Source organism: Phycodurus eques, chromosome 8 (genome assembly GCF_024500275.1).
Source record: "Phycodurus eques isolate BA_2022a chromosome 8, UOR_Pequ_1.1, whole genome shotgun sequence".
In the NCBI taxonomy this organism is placed as follows: domain Eukaryota; kingdom Metazoa; phylum Chordata; class Actinopteri; order Syngnathiformes; family Syngnathidae; genus Phycodurus; species Phycodurus eques.
In genome coordinates this window covers 1,410,692-1,433,464 of record NC_084532.1, presented here as the reverse complement: position 1 = coordinate 1,433,464, position 22,773 = coordinate 1,410,692, and the positions used below count along the sequence as shown (strand labels likewise).

The window sequence follows — 22,773 nt, the reverse complement described above, 5'->3', positions numbered from 1 at the left end:
TTGATTATTTGCTGCAAATCAGCTAGCACAGACTTCGCAATAGCTTTGAAAAAGTCAGATGGTATTGAGTCAAGACAGCTCGTTAATGGTTTCAGCTGCTGAACTGTTTTCTCATCAACTCTATCAAATTCTGACATGGTAATGGAGTTTTTCCTAAGTGGCTTCAGATGTAGTATCATTTTGCTGATTAGTGCCAATATTTTACCTGATGGATTGTATTTTTTCACTAAAATAATAAGCAAATTCATTGCATTTATCTGCTGTTAGGAGTTCTGGAGCTATCTGATTAGGGGGGGGGGGGGGGTTGTGAGCTTGTCAACCACAGCAAACAAGAATGTGAGTATTATTGAAGTTCTTCCTGATGATTTCAGAAAAGTGTTGTCTTACCCTGATTAACTCTTGGTTAAAATTACAAAGACTTTGTCTGTCGAGGTCATCGTCAATTTGGAGTTTAGTTTTTCTCCACTTACGTTCTGCTTTCCTACACTTTGATTTACAAGTCTTTACCATCATTGTGCTCCTCTACGGTGTTTTAGGTCGCCTCAAGATTGTCTGAGTTTTAATAGGAGCGACAGCATTCATGACATTTGAAATTTAAATGATCAAAAATTCAACTTTCTCAGCATTCACAGTTTGTAGCACAGTGTGTGGTCCTCTCATTTATGTACCTTTTCAGAATAGACAGAGGTTGTATTAACTTTTGGAAGAATCCGTAATTCAAAGAATACACAAAAATGGTCAGAAATAGCCATATTCTGAATGTCAATTGATAGAATTTCAACATCCTTAGAGATGACCAGGCCTAAGATGTGACCTTGAGTGTGGGTTGGACTCTTAATATGTTGAGAGAGGTCAAATGTGTCTAGTATAGCAGAGAGTTCTTCAGATTTTATTCCATGTTATTGTTAAAGTCTCCCGTTATGACAAAATAGTTGTCGTCAGTACAAATAACTGACAGCAGTTCTGAAAAGTCCTCCATACATTTTCTCTTGTATCTTGGAGGCCTATAAATTATTAAAACAATAACCTTTGGGTCATCTTTACCTAAAAAACAAAGATATTCAAAGAGCTAAAATCACCCAGTATAATTTCTTTACACTGAAATAATGACTTAAAAATAACAGCAATCCCACCAGCTTGTTTCCCTATTCGACACTTGTTCATAAAATTAAAATTTGCTGGTGTTGCCTCATTTAAAATGGTATTACAGCTACTTTCTGTTAACCACGTTTCATTTAGTACCAAAAAGTCCAGATCATAGGTTGCAATGATGTCATTAATCAACATTGATTTATTACCCAGTGACCTGATCTTGAAAAGAGCTAGTCTCGCAGCGATAACTGGAGACAATGGTTTGATAGATTGACATTTTATCCTCATTAAGTTTGTAGTTCTACTTTTTTTGTGCCATATTTCTTTGACCAACTTTCTGTCCCTTGTAATTACAGGGATGAAAAATGATCTTTGATCTCCATAGGGGTCTCACTTATTCTGGAAAAGACCCGCAGATATCAGTCAGATTCGCATACAAGATTCTTCATGGGACGAGGAGGGGCCCTTCGCATCTTAGTGGATGGTGGTTTCAGGCGAGGGGGATGGGAAGAAAATCTTGGCGTGGTGTGCGTTGGATTCCAATATTGACAATAGTCTTCATCCTGTCCGTCACACCTAACAGAGAATTTAGGCTTGTAGAGAGTGAGTTTTGCGTTGGGCTTTGCTCCAATGGGGCAGGGAGGGGTGCGGGAGATTCAACGTGCTGGCTCTTCTCATTTGTTATTCGCTTCTCCGATTGTTTGGATGACATAGCTGAATCCGTCTGCGCCTCATGTCTCCATATCTCCTGTTCCTCTGATTGTTTGGGAACAACTGCATCACCAAGGCCAGTATTTTCTTTCTGGGTCGCTGAATGATGTACACAGTAAAAAATGTTGGCAGCCAATAACTTAACCCCTTGTCTATTTAGACAGAAATCGTCTGCCTTGTAAAGATGTCTGCGCACCCCAAGAAAATGCAGACATTTTCAATGAAACTCACGGAGGGTGCCATACACACTTTTTTGAGCCACTTATTTAATTGACTGAGCCTAGAGAATTGTTCATCTCAAAATCGTGGGAGAGGTCCACTCATAAAAACCTCAGCATCCAAACATTGCACTTTTCTGAGGAGATCAATGAAATCTCGCTTCAGTACCTCTGATTGCTGCTTGAGAACATCCAGGGCCCCTGTGTGTATAATGACGTTTCCCAGTTGGGTGCTGATTAGTGATCTCCATGATTTTTTTTTTTAGAGATATCAGACACCATGTCATTGGTAAAACACAGTACTTTGGGGTTCTTCTCACTGCAAAAATGTTTCACATCCTTGACAGCTCCATCACCATCTATTAATGTTTGGGTTGCCATTTTTTTCTTGTAGGATTTAGTTTCATACCTTTCAAGGGTGGTGGGGGATGAGCATTCTTCACGAGGGTCTTGTAAAAGTGGCAAAAATCCATTTGTAAGTCTGATGTCAATGTTTTGCATTGACTCGCGTCCTTTTTTTCTTGCCCTTCGCTGTAACGACCGTCCACGGCCGCTCACCCTGCGTTGAAGCAGCCCGCAACGCAGGCCACCCGGATTCCTCGGTAATCTGCTGGTGTTGTGTCCTCCCTTTTAGATGGTGTCACATATCTTTGGGCTTTGCTCCCGGTAAATTCCAGGGAGAACTGCTGGATGGTCCATTACCGTTTCCACAGTCCACATCCGTCCTCTTTGTTGAGATAAGTGGCTGTCTGTTAGCACACTTCTGCTCACCATTTTGAGACATCAGTCGAGTGGTTTCATTCCCCGACTGTCCATTTACCTCCACGTACACTTCAAGACGGTAGATTTTCGTTTCCAGGGTTGACATCCTCTGCAGCAGTCCGTGATAGTCCTCAGTGGAAAAGGGAGGCATTTTGATTGCTGGTCTTGTTGCTAATAGCAGGCTTGTGCTAATTAGCAGGCCACGCTCACGTAATGGTGAGAGGGTATCAGAAAATATTGGAATATAGCAACAACGGACTGTATCAACGAAAAAAAGTACAGTCCCACAGGTTTAAAAATATCCAGGAGTTGCTGCTTCAATTTTTTATTCTTTTTTAAATTAAGAAAAACAAGCTCATCAGCAAAAAAAAAAAAAAAAAAAATGTAAACAGAAGCAAGCAAAAAAGTGTCTGCACTGTACGAGAGCAAAAGCAAACTACAGGTTTGAATTACTTATGCTGGGACAACAAACAATAACAAAGGTTATATTAAGATATCAACTCACAGATTGTGGTGTTGATATCTGTGTTTAGAAACTATAAAAGCATCCCACAACACCACTCATGTTTGCTCATTTCCCACATTCTGTCCTGCCCTTTTCCATCCTCTCTCATGTTGTCCTATTGGTTAGTCGCTGCATGTCGTCATCAGGTGTCCCACAGGGGAGGCCCTCACAAATAAAGAGTTGTTATAAGCTTTCCATTCCGTGTAACGCTGTTGCGACATGGTGTTCGCCACGCTGTTCGCGAAGAAACCAACGCTGTTGAGGGTCTCATCATGCATGCAAACTCATGAAACTTTCAACACACATCAAGCCCTGCTAACATTCAATATTTAAACACTTTTGTGCAATTTAAGCAGCAAATGGCTCAGTAGTGCACCCTACAAATTTTCCAAGCAGCAGCCCTTACTGCACATTTCACCTAGGTCTATCGAAATCGGGAGGCATATGAAACAGCCCGAGACCTACAAAAAAGTCCCGCAAAAGCAAATCATGTGTGTCAACTTCCATGATTCTTGCTAAAATCTGTTCCAAATATTCATATGTAACAAATAGTAATGAACTATTGTACGCATGTTTTGCCTCCAAACCCTATCAACTTGAACAATAGTTGAACAACCCATTATCCTTGACTTCCTATTTCAAAACTAGTTATCCATCAATTTGTCGTGTACGTGTATTAATATGATGAGGCGATTAAACATTGATATGGTTTTACAATCATAATGGTCCTCTGTGGAAAATCGTATCCACAATGCGGCCCGCGACAAAAATGAGTTTGACACCCCTGCTCTAAAGCCTAAAGGATGTCCGCCATTTTTTTATTTACTTTCAAACTCTGACCTGACAATTCTGACAAGTGAGAGAGGACAAAAAAGGGCAGGGCAAGACAGGATGTGGAGCGCAAAGGAAGGAAGGACATTTGATGTGCAAAATTTGACACCCCACCCCCATCATATAATATGTAGAAAGGGCAAGCTTTTAACAACCTTTCATGTCCCAGGTCTGGAGATGCTACACTCCAAGTTTGAAGTCAATCGGATGCAAGCTGTCGGACAAGTTGGTGAAAAGTATGACCCCCCTCTGAATGTAGAAAAATTGTCCAAAAAAAAAAAAAAAAAAAAGGGGGGACTAAATTGTCTTTTCAAAGAATTAAAGCTCACTTCCTGTGCTTTTTAGGATATGGCTTCTGTACGTCTTGAGGTGCTACACTTTCCTCCCAAGTTTTGTAGCCATAGGCGACACGTCGTGCGGGGGCCATTGTTTTTTTAGATTTGTATGGGGCGCTAAAGAGCCATTTTTTTTATTCGTCACTTAAAGCAACTTTCAAATATAAACAATTTTGCCAGGTCCGATGTGCGTGCGAAGTTTGGTTCGAATGAGGGTATGTTTAGGCCGTCAAAAATGTGATCGTTGAGGGAGTGTATTAATATTAATAATCATAATAATAAAGAAAAAGAATCATTCCTACGATTACAATAGGACGCTGCTTCGAACATGTACCGCTAATGGAAGAGCTGGAATTGAGAGAGAGAGAGAGAGAGAGAAAGTATGTACCAACCATTATTTTTTTATTTTTTGAACAAAATCGAGCATATAGTATGGGCCAAAAACCCCTTGCTGTTAAAAATACGAGGGTTCCGTGGAAATAAGTTATATAGACAAGCATTTCAAAATACGTTTTAGAGCTGGAATTGCAAAACTTCAATTCGATACTTTTGCTCAAGGTTATCATACAGTCAGAATCCGATACTGGCCCATGCCTCGGACAAATGGCCCTCTACTGAGTTAGATCTGGGCTTTAATTCCTTACCGTCAAACTCCACATACACCTTCCAGTGGAGGTTTTGGAGATGTCTGCGGAGCTTGCGGCTATAACATGCTTTGAACTTCTCTTCGGGACACAGAGGACAAGACTTACGCCCGGCTGATGGATGAAAAACAAAACTAGCTCCTGTTTTTCTCATTCTCAATTTGTTGTCCGTTGCAATTTGAATCAGCTTAAACTCACCACCATTGAGGTCGATCAGCATCTCAAGACCCTCAAGTTTAGTTTGTATAGAGATGTGTCGGTCTGTGGACAGCAAAGAAAGGTATTTGGTATTTAACGTTGATACAATTACACAGCTGGTTAAAATTGGACAGGAATCCGCATCATTGCATGGTACATTACAAAGCACTTGGAGCGAGGAACAGAAGTTTGTGAACAGTGTCTATGGAAGGCAACGTGATATATACTTGTATACACTAAGGGTGGAATGGTTTCTGAAAACCATCCAAACCGTTTAGTTCAACCGTTTCTGTTCGATTCGGCACGTTGCAACTCTTTTATTTTTGTCATTTACTTCAAACTTCTGAGCATCAAATAACGCTAAATGCTTTCTAATCCTTCAATTGTTAGACAGCTAAGTCACATTCAGAAGCTACGCAGCACTGCTAAACAACGACGCTTCCGAATAGACCGTGACGTTCGCTTTCCGTACAGTTAAGCTGTAGACTCATCCCTCAAGTAATGCAGTATTTCATCGACGTGATGCCGTTAGCTGTGATTTCCCATGAATATACTACCTCTGACATTCGGCTGACTAAACACACAAGGTAAACATAATAAGTGACCGAACGCCTTTTCCTCCACAGGGACGCCAAGGCAACAGTCTTCTACAACGGCGCACAACACTCCAGAACGACAAGCCCAGTGCCAGAATGACAACGGATATTCCAGTGACAGTGACAAAGTCCTTTTCTATTCTATTCTGTTTGAGATTGTTTCTTTTTTGTGTGTGTTTACAAATGTTTGAGTGTGGGTTTTGTGATGGTTGTTGTTGGTGTTATTTATTGGCTGATGTTAGGCCAATAAAGTCTGTCAAAATGTTCCTTCAATGAAAAGGTGTTTTTAAGAGTAGATTAAGACAAAATATAGAAATGTATGCACCCTGTCACGTCGGCACAAACAGACATTTAGATTTAAAAAAGCAATCAAAATAATAGACATTAATTTGACACAAAACAGCATCTTGCGAACGTAAACCATTGTCCCGTCTGCCTACGACACAGCGAGCAGGGGGTGATGATGTGCCCCCATCCCCTTAGCCCTTCCAACAAAGGAGATACTGGGAGAATATAGTCTGGTCTGATGAGAGCAAAATTGAACTCTTTGGATGCCATAATGCGCACCACGTTTGGAGGAGAAATGGCACTGGCACTCAAACGAAGGGCTAAGGGGAAGAAGTAAGATGAAGTGGAAGGGCGAAAAGGGGTAGCATTGAGATTGGCCCGTTAGGTCTCCTTCTCTTGCAGCCAGAATCTCACCGACCTTTAACCTCAGACTTTCCCAATGACGTGTCAAATACCCGACTGCCTCACTCTTTCACTTTTAACCTACAAACCCCAACTTTGTGGAAAACAAAAACAGAATACAATGATTGCAAACACTTTTCAACCTATGTACTATTGAATACACTACAAAGACAATATATTTCATGTTCAAACTAATGAATGTCATTTCTTTTTGCAAATATTCTCTCATTTTGTACTTGATGCCCATCACACGTTCCAAACAAGCTGGGACAAGGGCAACAAAAGACTGGGAAAAATGAGGGTGGTAAAAAAAAAAAATCCTGTTTGGAACATTCCACAGTTGAGCAGGTTAAATGAGGTATGGAATCTTAAATAGTACATGTTTCAATAAGTTTATTTTATGAATTTTTTTACTCGAGAAAATGAAACTGGCGGTCATTTCAGTCAGTGTCGTGGTACACGCGCTTGACTTTTTTTTTTTTTTTTACCAGGGATGGGTGGGGGAGGGTCTTGTGCAGTTTGTGTGTGATCGTCAAGCCTCTGGATAACTCCAATGAGGATTGGCACCCTGTAGAGGGCAACAAAGCCTTGAGGTGAACGTCCGTTCCTCAGATTGAGGAAGAGGAGGAAGGAGGAGGCGGGCCGCGACAGGCAATGAGAGGACACAAACATCATGGCGGAAAAGAGAGACGACAAAATGGAAAAAAACAATAATAATAATAATAGCTTTATTAAGAAAGAAAAATATTCCTTCGATCGACATGAATGACGCCTTAGCTCGTGCGGGGAATAAAGGATGACGCTCCGAGCCGCTAGCTTTGTTGCAAAGCGATCGCGCAAAATGCCGGCCTCTCAGCCGCCTGCTGGCCAGGATTTGAATAAATGGGATCCGGAATCGTCAGATAGTGAACTCCCGATTGGATAGCCATCCGAGCTTCATCCCAAAACTTCCGCCGATGAAGATCGACGGAGTCCGGCAAAGGCGAAGACAAAGGTAACTCGTTTGCAGCGAGCGTTAGCTACATTTAGCTGGACACGCTCCTTCAATCCTTGTTACATAAAAAAATTATTTAGTCCCACGAGTTCACATTACACTGTAACACCTGTTGCCAGCACTGATTAGAATTTTCCATTTTGTCCATCTTGCAGTCTTTTACCACTGCGACGAAGAAAAGTGCCGTATCTTCACGACCATAAGGCGCATTTAAAAGTCGTACATTTATAGGTATATCGCCCCGGTATGTGCATTGTGCAAAACAACATCGGTTCGGCTCAGGACCCCTGAAAATGACTGCGGTCAAGCCAGCCTCCACTCGTAAAGTAGCAATCAAGCCAGCCGCCCCTAATTTTGTTCATACGAGGCATTACGGTAATAAGTCGCCAACACGCGGCGAAAGCCACCTTCAAAATAAAAGCTTCCCAATAATGCGGACGTCAATGCTTTTCGGTTAAGGAATGCAACCAGCAAGGTTCATTTGAATCTTGAGATGCATTACAAAAATGTAGTTTATTAGTTTTCTGAGACTTTTATTTTGAAATACAATATCAGATCTTCATCAAACCTCTTTTAGTGGAGTCCTTGGTGGTCTGTCACACAGATCTGGACTTCTCTTGCGATACCAATGGGATTATGTTGGGGTGGCTTTGAAAATCTAGTGGACAAAACTTTGCTAGATTTTATGCGCAAGGTAATACAAACCTGGACTATTGAGCAAACAGTAGAGGACGAGAACTTGGAGGAAACTGTGGGAGGCCCATTTGTTCATGCATTTTTGTCTAATATAAATTCTGTACATAGTTATACTTGTCAATAAATTATTTTGACTTTCTCAGTGTTGTTTTATGTTCAGAAGTTAGAGATTTTCACTAAAGATTGTTGTCAAAGTCATTGTTCTGCATGATGGGTCTGCTTTCACAAAAAGGCGTTTCTTTCAGTTTTTTTTTCTTCCAGAAACAGATTTGGCTGAAAGTAGCCTATATCTATATGACTGCTGATTACTCAAGAACAGTTTAAGCTAGAGACAAACTTTTTTTTCTGATGAGAGAAGAGAGTCTGATCTTTCATTTGGTGGGTTCGGCGTATACATCGTCATGGTACATAATATTCTGTGGGGCTTGAAAAATCTGTGAAATTGCTCGAAAATGCCTGGCAGTCTAGGGTGGTCCCTGTTCAGGAAACGGCTGGCAGTAAATGAGTTAAGTTGTGTGTAATAATGTGAAATGACACGGGAAAAAGTATTGAACACATGAAGAAAGGGAGGTGCAAAAAGGTATGGAAAGCCAAGACAACATCAAGAAGCAAATAGCGATCCAGCCCCTTGTCAGTGCAAATGAATATCAGCTGGCTCAGTCCTAATTGATGGCCTACAAAAAGGTCTCATTGCCAAGGTGTGAGTCAAGACACATCTCATGATGGGTAAGAGCAGAGAGCTGTCTCAAGACCATCGCAAAGTAAATGTGGCAAAACAGAACGATGGCACTGGTTACAGCCGCATATGTAAGCTTCTGAATGTTCCAGTGAGTGGAAAGCTAATCATAACACCATAAATTTGCATTCATCAGGTCCTCCTCGCAAGATTTCTGACAGAGGATGGCAAAGAACAATCAGTAGAGTTGTCCAAGAGCCAAGCATCATCTGTGGAGAGTTTCAAAAAGACCTGGAATTAGCAGGTACTGTTGTCACAAGGAAAACCGTGAGTAATGCACCACGGCCTGTATGCACGCTTACAACGCAAGACTAGCTTTAGCTATTTATACTGTCTTTTGTAGCACCGCAGGCCCCTTGAGTACCGGAATTTCAATCCTCTGTATGTGTTTTGCATATTGAAGAATTTACAATAAAAGCACCTTGACCTTAGTGGAAAAAAAAGCATGTCAAAGCTTGTTTAAAGTTTTCTAAATAACATTAAGACAAGTCACTTAAATACTGGGAGAATATATTCTGGTCTGATGAGAGCAAACTTGAACTCTTTGGATGCCATAATGCGCACCACGTTTGGACGAGAAATGGCACGGCACATCACCCTGAAAACACCACACCAACAGTGAAGTTCGGAGGTGGGAACATGATGGTGTGGGGCTGCTTTTCAGCAAATGGTACTGGTAAACTTCACAATATTGAAGGAAGAAAATGGGCAAATGTACAGAGACATTCCTTGACAAAAATCTGGTGCCATCTACGAGGATGATGAAAATCAAACGAGGGTGGACATTTCATCAGGATAATGATCCAAAACATTCTGCCGAGGAAACTCTTAATTGGTTTCAAAGAAAAAAAATAAAGCTGCTCATAATGGCCCAGCCAATCACCTGACTTGAATAAAATCAAAAATATATGGAAAGAAATGAAACTCAAGGTCCATAAAAGACACCCACTGAACCTTCAAGATTTGAAGACTGCTTGTGTGGAGGAATGGGCCAAAACCGCACCAGAGCAATTCATGCCACTAGTTTCTCCATACAGGAAGCGTCTTGAAGCTGTCATTGCAAACAAAGGCTTTTGTACAAAGTATTAAATAAATACCAGTTGGCGTGTTCAATACTTCTTCGCTGTGTCATTTCACATTATTACACAACTTAATTACTGAGCTTATTTGTTCGACTTTCTATGTATGGCTTAATTGGGTTGTTCCCAAAATCTAGTGAAACTTTCATGTCAATAGCACCTTTGGAAATATATTTATTGAGAAAAATGGTGACATGATAAATACTTATTTCAGCCGCTGTACGAAGGAAACCTCTTTTTCCTGTACAGAAAATAAAAAAATAAAGTGGGACGTGCCATTGTCATTTAAAAGTTGGCCAATTTGCTGTACATTTCTTTTGATCATTTTTCATTGCCACACTCACACTATCAGCAGCAAGCGTTCTCATTTTTGTCAGTAATATAGAGCACAAACAGAAACGATAACAAGAGGAGGAGACAGTGCCTACCTTTGTTGCATTGTGCGACGCACAGTCTATGACGGTTGCACAGCGCACAGCCCTTTCTGTCCATCTATGAAAAGTGTTTCTTAACACTATCTTTACCAGTTTCCTGTATATCTTGGGTGCCATCCTACGGAAGCGTATTGCATTCACTTGGATTAAAACATTTGAAAAACTCCTGTTTTTCTGACAAATACTTTTCTGACTAATTTTTTTTTTAATTTGGAAAAAAATGGAATGGGCTTTCCTCCTGAACAAACGCAAAGTCTGCAGGTGCCTGCGTAATGTTGACAAACTAATAACAATACCATCTATGTGACTCAAAGACAGGAGTATCTCCCAGTGTCTTAACCCCATATGGAAATAAAACTTGATCAAAGTAAATAAGCCGGTCATGTTGCTTACTACGGAGTCCGCAAAGTTCGATGTGTCCCGACTAACTCAGAAAAAACATTGTCAGAAAAAAAAATTGTCAGAAAAACAGGTGGGGGAAAAAATGTCAGAAAAAAATATTCAGGAAAAAAAAGAAAAAAATTAGTCAGAAAAACAGGTGGAAAGAAATAGTCAGAAAAAAAGAAAAAAAAATAGTCAGAAAAACAGAAAAAAAGAGTCAGAAAAAAAATAAAAACAATTAGTCAGAAAAACAGGTGGGGAAAAAGATATTCAGACAAACCGAAAATAATTAGTCAGAAAAACAGAAAAAAATTGTCAGAAAAACAGGTGGGGAAAAAAATGTCAGACAAAAAGTCAGAAAAACAGAAAAAAAATAGTCAGAAAAACAGGTGGGGAAAAAAAGTCAGAAAAAAAGAAAAAAAATAGTCAGAAAAACAGGTGTAAAAAATAGTCAGAAAAACAGGTGTGAAAAATAGTCAGAAAAACAGGTGTGAAAAATAGTCAGAAAAAAAGAAAGAAATTAGTCAGAAAAACAGAAAAAAATAGTCAGACAAACAAATTAGTAAGAAAAACAGGTGGGAAAATTTGTCCGAAATACAGGTGGGAAATAAAATTGTCAGAAAGACAGAAAAAAAATTCCAAAAAACAAAGGCCTCAAAAAAATTACTCATAACAACAGGAGTTTTTTTTTTTTTAATCCAAGTGACTGCAATACGCTTCCGTACCATCCTGACTGTTTAGCCCTTTTTATTACTTTTTTACAAAAGGTCCCAGTCTCTATTCCTAATGTGGCGGCTGCTGAATATGCGTGGCGGCTGCTGAATATGCGTGTCGGCGCAACTTCCGACGAGCGACTCTTTATTGTGTTTTTACCCTCGGTGATGATAATTGACTGTTTGTCGGGAAGTGCTCACGTGCTCCTTTCTGCGCTATCACCAAATAAAACCAATCAATAGCGGCATACGTGACCTTTTGGCTGTCTTGCCGTCCGCACACATGGAATGCGCTGACGACTTTGACCTCCCTAGCTTACTAGCGTAGCGTCGCCGCCGGCATGTCGTTATCTCCCTCTACATATCTGTGTGCGCTTCTGTTGAGCAGCTCCCGAATAAAGTCGTGTCATATAACAGAGTCAAAATCGTGTTAGCGCGACCAAAAAAAAATTCCTACACAAATGAAGTCAAATACCGGCACATAAATCGTCGACAAAATGGCTAGATTATGCTAGTTTTCCTCTTTTGGCTTCTGCCGTCGTATAATATTTAGGTCCTATGATGGAGCTCCGCGGTGAGGCCCTCATTAACTTTACTGATAAGATATGTTTCAGATAATTTCGGGAATAGAGAGCACAAAGCCAAGAAGCAAACATACTTCCAGCTTCCACGTTAAAAAAATAAAATAAAAAAAAGTACAAACGGATATATTTAACTTACGTTTACTTTCGACGACCTCTTCGTGCAACTGAGCTGCGTCCGCCTCAGCGATCTCCGCCATTGCTACGTGACGTAGAAAGGGCTACGGCGTGTAAGCAGCCTGCTTAACCGACGTGCCTGCGTGGCCGCCATGTTGAAGGCGGCGGCGACCTTCTCAACCCTGTGAGCGATCTTCCGGTGTGCCGTGGGAAATTATCACATTTTACTTAACTGCTTGAAAATATATATATTCATTGACAAGAAATAATGTGTCTTTGTTCCTCTATTTCTGCCGGTGAGGCATAGTGACAGACAGAACAAATAAATGCTCTTCTATAAGATGGCAGGACATGTGCATCTATGTTTTGTGACATTTTGACCCTACTATTTTATATAGAATTTCCTCCGCGTTGGATAAAATCTGCTGCGGCATTTTTCTGGCCAAGGGATGCTGATGACACGGTCCGATATGCATAGTTACTAATCCAGGACCTGCAATAAAACATAGCATCTGTATCATCATTAGATTTTCCGTCTGAAGTTTGGGGGTCTGCGACTGACTGGCGACCAGTTCAGGGTGTAGGGTACGGAAAGTATGCAGACACCCTTAAAATTTTCACTCTTTGCTATATTGCAGCTCTTTGCTAAAATCATTTAAGTTCTTTTTTTTTTCCCCTCATTAAAGTACACACACCCCATATTGATTGATGCCGGTCCGACGTGGCAGGCCTAAACGTATTGTGAGGGTCTGCTGGGAACGTCTGGCAGAATCGCCTGTCAGAAGGAGTTTTAACTCCCACCTCCGACAGAACTTTGCTCATATTCCGGGGGAGGCGGGGGACATTGAGTCCGAGTGGACCATGTTCCGCACCTCCATTGCTGAGCCGGCCGACCGAAGCTGTGGCCGTAAGGTGGTCAGTGCCTTTCGTGGCGGCAATCCCCGAACCCATCGGTGGACACCAGCAGTGAGGGACGCCGTCATGCTGCAGAAGGAGTCCTATCGGGCCTTTTTGGCCTCTGGCACTCCCGGGGCAGCTGATGGGTACCGGCTGGCCAAGCGGAATGCAGCTTTGGTGGTCATTGAAGCAACAACTCGGGCATGGGAGGAGTTCGGTGAGGCCATGGAGAAAGACTTCAGGATGGCTTCGAGGAAATACTGGTCCACCATCCAGGGTCTCGGGAGGGGGAAACAGAGCACCACCAACACTGTGTATAGTGGGGATGGGGCGCTGCTGACCTCAACGAAGACCTCCTCAATTCCACCGACACGCCCTCCCATGAGGAAGCAGAGTCTGGGGTCTCTGAGACGGGCTCTTCTGTCTTTGGGGTTGAGGTCACCGAGTTGGTTAAAATGCTCCTCGGTGGACATCGGGGACAGTGCCTCTGGATTGGCAGATTGGGGTGGTGGGACTGGAGGGTGTGTTCCAGCTACAGGGGGATCACACTATTCAGCCTCCCTGGTATGGTCTATTAAGGGGGTGCTGGAGAGGAGGGTCCATCGGGAAATCTGAAACCATGGTCCTCAGTCGGAAAAGGGTGGTGTGCCCTCTCTCGGTCGGGGATGAGATCCTGCCCCAAGTGGAGGAGTTGAAGTATGTTGGGGTCTTGTTCATCAGTGAGGGAAGAATGAAACGGGAGATCGGAAGGCGGATCGGTGCACCGTCTGCAGTGATGCGGACTTTGTATCGGTCTGTTGTGGTAAACAAGGAGCTCAGCCAAAAAGCGAAGCTCTCAATTTACCGGTCGATCTACGTTCCTACCCTCACCTATGGTCACGAGCTGTGGGTTGTGACCAAAAGAACAAGATCCAGATACAAGCGGCCGAAATGAGTTTCCGGCGCAGGGTGTCCGGGCTCCCCCTTAGAGATAGGGTGAGAAGCTCGGACATCCGGGAGGAGCTTAGAGCAGAGACGGTGCTGCTCCACTTTGAGAGGAGCCAGATGAGGTGGCTCAGGCATCTAATTCGGATGCCTCCTGGACGCCTCCCTGGTGAGGTGTTCCGGGCACGTCCCACCGGGAGGAGACCCTGGGGACGACCCAGGACACGTTGGAGAGACTATGTCTCCCAGCTGGCCTCGGAGCGCCTCGGGATCCCCCCGGAAGAGCTGGATGAAGTGGCTGGGGCGAGGGAATTCTGGACGTCCCTGCGAAAGCTACTGCCCCCGCGACCCGACCTCGACTAAGCGGAAGAAAATGGATGGATGGATGGATGGCTTTGTACTCCAGAGCACAAAACAAGACAAAACCAACAAAACAAAAAGAGAGGAAAACAAAAACAAACGACTCCAGACATTGTCTCCCGAAACAGAGGGGTGCTATCTATCTTAAACTCTGAGTAGGGGGTAGGGTGGAAGGTGCCAGAAAATTCCACTCCTTGTAAGGTAAACAGATGTTACAACTTTCAGAAATATTGTAAGCCCAGACAAATGACTTTGACTTGCAAATATAAAGTCAATCTTTTCTGTTCCTTCTCCCAGCCCACGCCTGTCTAGATCTCACACAACCTTCCTTATTTATTTCAATATACAGGCATTATATCTTTCACTTGCCAACCACAAACTCAGTCAGTTGACCTTGAGGTCAAAATTTTTACATGACACGATCAGCCCATCGTTGGGTCATGACTCAAATACTGGACAAATACCGTCAACAGTGTCTGTGCGAAGTGGATGCTGGCGCTGTTGGCGGATGGGCAGTTTAGGTTGAATCGGCGGACATTTGCTGTTTAACCTTATATCACATTTGCTGGGAGCCCAATAGCTGGGATTCGACTTGGGAAATGTCAAGGAAGCGGAAAAGAACATTGCACGTGAAGTTCAATTTGTAAGAAGGATGCAATGTTATGGGTGTGTGTTCCAGTTGTTGTTTTTTCCCTGTCTCGTACACACCAGCTACTGAGAGCATCTTAACCACCTGTGCCTCGTTCACCCTAATTACCCCTTGCATTTAACCTGTCCATTTGTTTTGGAGTCGTGCATTTTTGGGTCCTATCCTCTATTCCGTTCATGACAGATCGAACTGGCCATAACATGGACCCTTCCCCATCACAAAGATCATCAACCCTGTCACCGTGAAGCTTAGGCTCCCAAGGTCGATGCGGGTCCACCCTGCTTTTCACGTCAGCCTGCTCAAGCCCGCTCGGGAGTCCCCTCTGGTCCCGCCTTCCAGGCCCCCTCCTCCCCCCGGTTCGTGGATGGGGGCCCTGTCATCACTGTGAGGCGGCTGTTGGCGCCCGTTTCTTTTCTGGGGTTCGTGCTAGCTCCAGGTGAAATCAAAATGGACCCTTGCAAAGTTGATTGGCCCACTCCCACGTCACGCAAAGACGTGCAAAGCTTCTTAGGGTTCGCTAATTTCTACAAAAAAGTTCATTAGAAATTTCAGTTCTATAGCCTCGCCTTTGTATGATCTTACCTCGCCACACAGACCTTTCATATGAAACCCACTTTGTCAGGCAGGTTTTCAGAAAATTAAATCGAGCTTTACCTCCGCTCCCATCCTCACTTTGTCAGATCTCAAACAGCAGTTTGTGGTAGGAGTTGATGCGTCTGATGCCGGTATAGGAGCAGTGCTCTCCCAGAAATGTTTCAAGGATGGTAAGTTACATCCTTGTGCTTATCTCTCCAAAAAACTGACCACAGCTGAGAGAAATTATGACATTGGTGACCGTGAACTGCTGGCAGTCAAGGTGGCTTTGGTGGAGTGGAGGCACTGGCTAGAGGGGGCACATACTCCGTTTTTAGTACGGACAGATCACAAGAACCTGGAATATCTTAAAACTGCTAAGAGATTAAATGTGAGGCAGGCTAGATGGGCTCTGTTTTTCACGACATTCAATTTACCTTAAGGGGAAGAGTCATCCACTGGGCTCACACTAACCGGACTGGATGTCACCCAGGCATTGCCAAGACTCAATTTGTGGTCGAACAGCACTTTTGGTGGCCCTATGTTAGGATGCTACCAATTATGTCAATGTTTGCCAGGTATGTGCTGGTAACAAGTCCTCTCGTAAACGTCCTTCTGGGGAGTTGCGACCCCTGCCAATACCACAATGTCCTTGGTCAGACATTTCCGTAGACTTTGTGACAGGATTACCGGCCTCGAAGGGAAATATCACCATTCTCACAGTTGTGGACAGGTTCTCTAAGATGGCACACTTCATTGCACTCCCGATACTCCCCTCAGCTAAAGACACTGCCGAGTTAATGATACACCAGGTATTCAAGTTTCATGGTTTCCCCAAGAATGTGGTATCCGATAGGGGTCCCCAATTCATTTCGCAATTTTGGAAGGAGTTTTGCAATTTCATAGGTGCTACCGTCAGTCTGTCATCTGGGTTTCACCCTGAAACCAACGGACAAACCGAGAAGCTGAACCAGGACCTGGAGACTGGGGTCCGATGTCTCGCTTCACATGAGCCATGATCCTGGTCTCAGAAACTGTTTTGGGTCAAATTCTCTCACAATTCCCTCCCCTCTGCATCCATCTATCGCCTTTTCACGTTGTGCATGGTTACCAACCATCTCTATTTCCTGCCATAGCCCCAGAGTCCACAGTTCCAGCGGCATTGACCTTGGTGAGACGCTGCAGGAGGGAGCGAGCCCGCCAGATGCTGCTGCGCCAGGGATGGTCCTACAAGACCGCAGCTGACCGTAGGAGGACACCGACCCCGAACTACAAAGTGGGTCAGTGAGTTTGGCTCTCCACCAAGCATATTCGGCTCCGGGTGGAGTCCCGGAAGCTCGCTTCCAGGTTCGTTGCGACCTTCCCCATCACAAAAATCATCCACCCTGTCACCGTGAAGCTTAGGCTCCCAAGGTCGATGCGGGTCCACACTGCTTTTCACGTCAGCCTGCTCAAGCCCGCCTTGGAGTCCACTCTTGTTCATATCATCCACTCTTTGTGGATGATATGAACAATGGTGCTTTAACTGGATGTCTAAATTTTTTTTCCCGTTTTCTCAACAATATTAATTACAAAATGACTTCCGTTGTCACTCGAAATGATTTGTGGTATGCCATACTGGGGCACGATATATTTACACAATACCTTTGCCACAGTAATACTATCTGGGTGTTTTGCTGGAACAATTTCAACCCATTTTGAGAACACTTCAATCAGCACTAGGCACTATTTGTATTCTCCTACTTTATTCAATTCAATAAAATCCATGTGCACCGCTTAAAAAGGATACTGTGTGTTGGATTTATCTTGCCCAACATTATAAAAAATAGACACAAAAGGAATGAAGACGCCGGTTTCTTTTTCCTGGGAGATTGTTCAGATGACAGCCTCTCAACACGCTCTAAACAATCTCTCCCGTCGCTCCTGCATTTATTTGAAAATAGGGAGGTTTCTAAGTTTACAAGACACAACACACTAAGGGTAGGGTTTCAAGGTGAAAACATGGCACCTGCCACGTCCCGGCCACGTCCTTCTCTCAGATGATTCCTGCTGAGTCATCTTCTTGAAGGCGAGACATCTTTCTTTCTAAACATTGTCCATTATACTAATGCAAGCTAAGCAAATAAATGATAACTTCTGCAATATATCTAACATTTCCCTCCTGTTTATCATGTATTTGCACAAATTCTCATATCATCTTACAGTCACTTCATTTCGATTTTTTAACTGTAGAATCATTTTTATGAAACAAATACATTTATACTCAGTAAATTTGTCATACATGAATTTTGTAGTTTAAACATCGTAATCATCTGAATTAGGAAACAAATCAGTTAAAGCAAAATCATCATCATCATCATTATCTTTATCATCAAACAGTAATGGATACATCAGCTCCATGGGGGTTATGGCTGTGGTGATTAATTTACTGATTAAAGCCCGAATGCATGGGATACAACAACATCCACAAAATGTCAGAATGGCTGCAAAAACAGCAATTGATATCAATATTGGTGAAATTAGGGTTTTATATTTACCAAAAACGTCCATCCAGCTGTCCCACAAGGAGTGTTGATTGAGGGTCCGTAGACCATCGATGGCTCTGGTCAAGCTGCCATCTGAAGCAGTATTGTTTGTTCTCCAAACATACCGCAAACACCTCCCTCTCTTGCGAGGAGCGTGTCGACAGCTATGCGGTTTTGGAACGTCCTTGAAGAGGTAGCTTTGAGCTGCTCGTGCACAGCTTCCAACCCACTCTGAGTCCAATTTCCTAATCTCTGTACATTGAAGTGGATATAGCTTATCCCATCAACATTTGTATTAATCGTACACCACCAGCATATGAAGTCCTCCTACAACTTAGTCAGCTAATTTGTATTGATTAGGAACCCCACGAGGAACACCTATGGCGTTGATGTCTATTTTATGTTGGATAATTTTGCCTCTGCCAGGATAAATCTATTTTTTGTCTATGTTCTAGATTGGACAAAAACATTGGTGCCCTTTCCATTAAATCTTGAACAGGCATAGGGTATACTGACACATGCAATATCAAAGTGATAATAGTGCACAATCCAGATTTATCTTTAGGTCATCTATCAAACAGTCTATCATCTCCGGACCACCACCAGCTGCCGCTCCGTGATACTGGCATAAATTTTGGTCCGACTTTTAAGGTTACTTGACACTGTGTGTCGTTAAGTGGTCCTATTTTTGGTTTTTTTCCTTTACTAATCATGTTTATACAAGTGAAATTATTTGGTGCTACTAAAATAGAAAACATCGGTTTGTGTTGATCTGCTTCTGTTACGGGATATGTAGGATCCCATGATTTACACCTCTCACTTGGTACAGTAGCGTTCATGAATGGAATCATACAATCTTGTGCTAATTGTGCCGGAACTATGCGCAACAAAGGCCTGGGACCCATGCAAACCACACAATCTTTTCTCGCTACATTTGCTGCTTGGTCCACCAATAGTAACCAATTGTTATTTTGTCCTGAAACTCCTGTGACTACAAGGAACCAATCATCAGTAGTTATGTTATTAACCATTAAAATGTGTTCACTTTTCTTTGAAGTTTTTCAATGGCATTTCTGGTTCAACACGGTCGCCATAACACAATGCTACTCGGAAGTGGGGATCTTTTCCGCCAGAATATGCCCACAAACTCATCATCAAACACACTGGGTGACTTGATTTGTATTTCAATATTAAACTGTGGGCCGTTTTGCTTATGTTAAACTTCTTTCTATATTCTTTTGCTATTTTTTGTGACCAACTGGACCAATCATAACCTGTTTCCCCAATCCCCAATTCTGCCCATTCTCTTGAGCATCAACGGTGAGAGCCGCATATGGAATTATGATTAAAGTATCTTGATTTTGGGGGGCACAAAATATTAAACTGTTTTGCCGCATTTGGAGGTCATGCCCACAGTTCTGATCATCAACTGTACTCCTTTTGGTACGAGTTAATGCTTCCAAATTTTTTATTATTGGGTTGGTCATATTGGTCCAGTTGGTAGGTGATTTCCTATCTAAAAAATGCGTTGTATCATTTAGGGTGGGACGTCCCATGTACCACATAAACAAAAAAACAAAAAAAAACACTTCTACAATATATCTAACACTGCGCTTGTGGATTTTGGCCTCTCTTGGGCCTGATATTGCCTTGTGAATTATGTTTTGCACAAGTCACACATGATCGACAAAATGTTTTCGAGAATTTGTAAAGTGTTGTTACACTATCACATCCCTCCTGTTGAGACATGGCAAGGACTGCCATGGACTTAATACTCCACCCATCATTCTGCTCCAATTGCCCACACCACCGGTTTTACAGGGCAGGGCACCGTTGGAAATTCAGCTACTGTGCAGCAGGTTAGGGTGATTAAGGATAGAGATGGAAATATGTTGACTGGTGCCAGCAGTGTGCTAGCTAGATGGAAAGAATACTTCGAGGAGTTGATGAATGAGGAAAATGAGAGTGAAGGGAGAGTAGAAGAGGCAAGTGTGGTGGACCAGGAAGTGGCAATTATGAGTAAGGGGGAAGTTAGAAAGGCATTAAAGAGGATGAAAAATGGAAGGGCAGTTGGTCCTGATGACATTACTGTGGAGGTATGGAAGCATCTCGGAGAGGTGGCTGTGGAGTTTTTGACCTGCTTGTTCAATAGAATTCGAGCGCGTGAGAAGATGCCTGAGGAATGGAGGAAAAGTGTGCTGGTGCCCATTTTTAAGAACAAAGGTGATGTGCAGAGCTGTGGCAACTATAGAGGAATAAAGTTGATGAGCCACACAATGAAGTTATGGGAAAGAGTAGTGGAGGCTAGACTCAGGACAGAAGTGAGTATTTGCGAGCAACAGTGTGGTTTCATGCCTAGAAAGTGTACTACAGATGCATTATTTGCCTTGAGGATGTTGATGGTACATAGAAGGTCAGAAGGAGCTACATTGTGTCTTTGTAGATCGAGAGAAAGCCTATGACAGAGTACCCAGAGAGGAACTGTGGTACTGCATGCGGAAGTCTGGAGTGGCAGAGAAGTATGTTAGAATAATACAGGACATGTACGAGGGCGGCAGAACAGCGGTGAGGTGTTCTGTAGGTGTGACAGATGAATTTAAGGTGGAGGTGGGACTGGATCAGGGATCAGCCCGGAGCCCCTTCCTTTTTGCAGTGGTGATGGACAGGCTGACAGATGAGGTTAGACTGGAATCCCCGTGGACCACGGCGTTTGCAGATGACATTGTGATCTGCAGTGAAAGCAGGGAGCAGGTGGAGGAACAGTTAGAAAGATGGAGGCATGCACTGGAAAGCAGAGGAATGAAGATTAGCCGAAGTAAAACAGAATATATGTGCATGAATGAGAGGGGTGGTGGGGGAAGAGTGAGGCAAGAGGGAGAAGAGATAGCAAGGGTGGAGGACTTTAAATACTTGGGATCACCCGTCCAGAGCAATGGTGAGTGTGGTCAGGAAGTGAAGAAACGGGTCCAAGCAGGTTGGAACAGGTGGAGGAAGGTGTCAGGTGTGTTACGTGACAGGCGAGTCTCTGCTAGGATGAAGAGTTTATAGGATGAATTTTATAAAACAGTGGCGAGGCCAGCCACGATGTACGGATTAGAGAGTGTGGCACTGAAGAGACAACAGGAAGCAGAGCTGGAGGTGGCGGAAATGAAGATGTTGAGGTTCGCTCTCGGAGTGACCAGGTTGGATAAAATTAGAAATGAGCTCTTCAGAGGGACAGCCGAGGTTCGATGTTTTGGAGACAAAGTTGGATAGAGCAGACTTCGATGGTTTGGACATGTCCAGGAGAGATGGTGAGTATATTGGTAAAAGGGTGATGATGAGGATGGAGCTGCCAGGCAAGAGAGCTAGAGGAAGACCAAAGAGAAGTTTGACGGATGTCGTGAGGGAAGACATGATGGCAGTTGGTGGTCGAGAGGAGGAGGATGCAGGAGAGAGGCTTACATGGAAAAGGATGACGCGCTGTGGTGACCCCTAAAGGGACAAGTCGAAAGGAAAAGAAGAAGAATGGTTTGAATCGGTAAAGAAATGAAGGAGGAAGGAATAATGTATAATGTCTGAATGTGGGGAAAATGTGGGTTTTCAAATGTGGGAAAATGTGGAATTTGGGTAATATGGGAATGTGGGGGTATGGAAAATATTTTGCTGTTGGAAAGGTTTGAATCAGTCGACAAATGTTGAAGAAAGAGGGAATGTAGAATATGGCGGAATGTCGGAAAATGTGTGTATTTTATGTGGGGAAAATGTGAAATATGGGTGAAAATGTGGAATGTGGGAATGTGTCTTGACGAAGATCTAAATAAGCTGAATGTGGAATGGAATTTGTTGAATGTCTCAACGGGAATGAATGGGAAAATATTTTGTGTCAAATGTGGAATTGTGGGAAATTGGGTAATATTTCAATGAGAAAAATAAAACCACACGTAATAATAACTAGACTGTGCAATTTCTGGACAAATTGTGTGAATGCTGAAATGCCGAATGAAATGATGTGGAATGGTATTGAATCATATTGAATGATTTAGAATGATGTTGAATTCTATGAAATGAGATGGAATAATGTGGAATGATATTGAATGAGGCGGCGGCACGGTGGACGACTGGTTAGAACGTCTGCCTCACAGTTCTGAGGTCCGGGGTTCAATCCCCGGCCTCGCCTGAGTGGAGTTTGCATGTTCTCTCCGTGCCTGCGTGGGTTTGCTCCGGGCACTCCGGTTTCCTCCCACATCCCCAAAAACATGCATGCTAGGTTAATTGACAACTCTAAATTGCCCGTAGGTGTGAATGTGCCCTGCGATTGGCTGGCGACCAGTTCAGGGTGGACCCCGCCTCTCGCCCGAAGTTAGCTGGGATGTGCTCCAGCATGCCCGCGACCCTTGTGAGGATAAAGCGGTACAGAAAATGAATGGATGGATGGATATCAAATGATATGGAATGAAGTGAAATGAGCTGAACAGTTTAAGAATGGTTTGAATCGGTCAAGAAATGCGGAAGCAGGCGGAAATAATGCAGAATTTCTCTGAATGTGGGGA

At 43.1% G+C, this 22,773-nt stretch overlaps 1 protein-coding gene across 3 annotated transcripts in view; it reads right to left on the bottom strand.

Moving 5' to 3' along the window:
- trmt1l (tRNA methyltransferase 1-like) overlaps nt 1–12,397 on the bottom strand; it is a 90,297-nt gene extending 77,900 nt beyond the window's left edge. Inside the window, exons 1-3 of one of the 3 annotated variants that reach the window (XM_061683477.1) lie at nt 12,336–12,397; nt 5,297–5,359; nt 5,099–5,212 (exon numbers count right to left, since the gene is read on the bottom strand). In XM_061683477.1, coding sequence (XP_061539461.1) covers nt 5,099–5,212; nt 5,297–5,359; nt 12,336–12,396 — 238 coding nt within the window. In that variant the 5' untranslated portion in view covers nt 12,397. The remainder of the gene's footprint in view (nt 1–5,098; nt 5,213–5,296; nt 5,360–12,335) is intronic. The other 2 variants (XM_061683478.1, XM_061683479.1) reach the window with 2 other exon arrangements.
- Nucleotides 12,398–22,773: the final 10,376 nt, after the last annotated feature.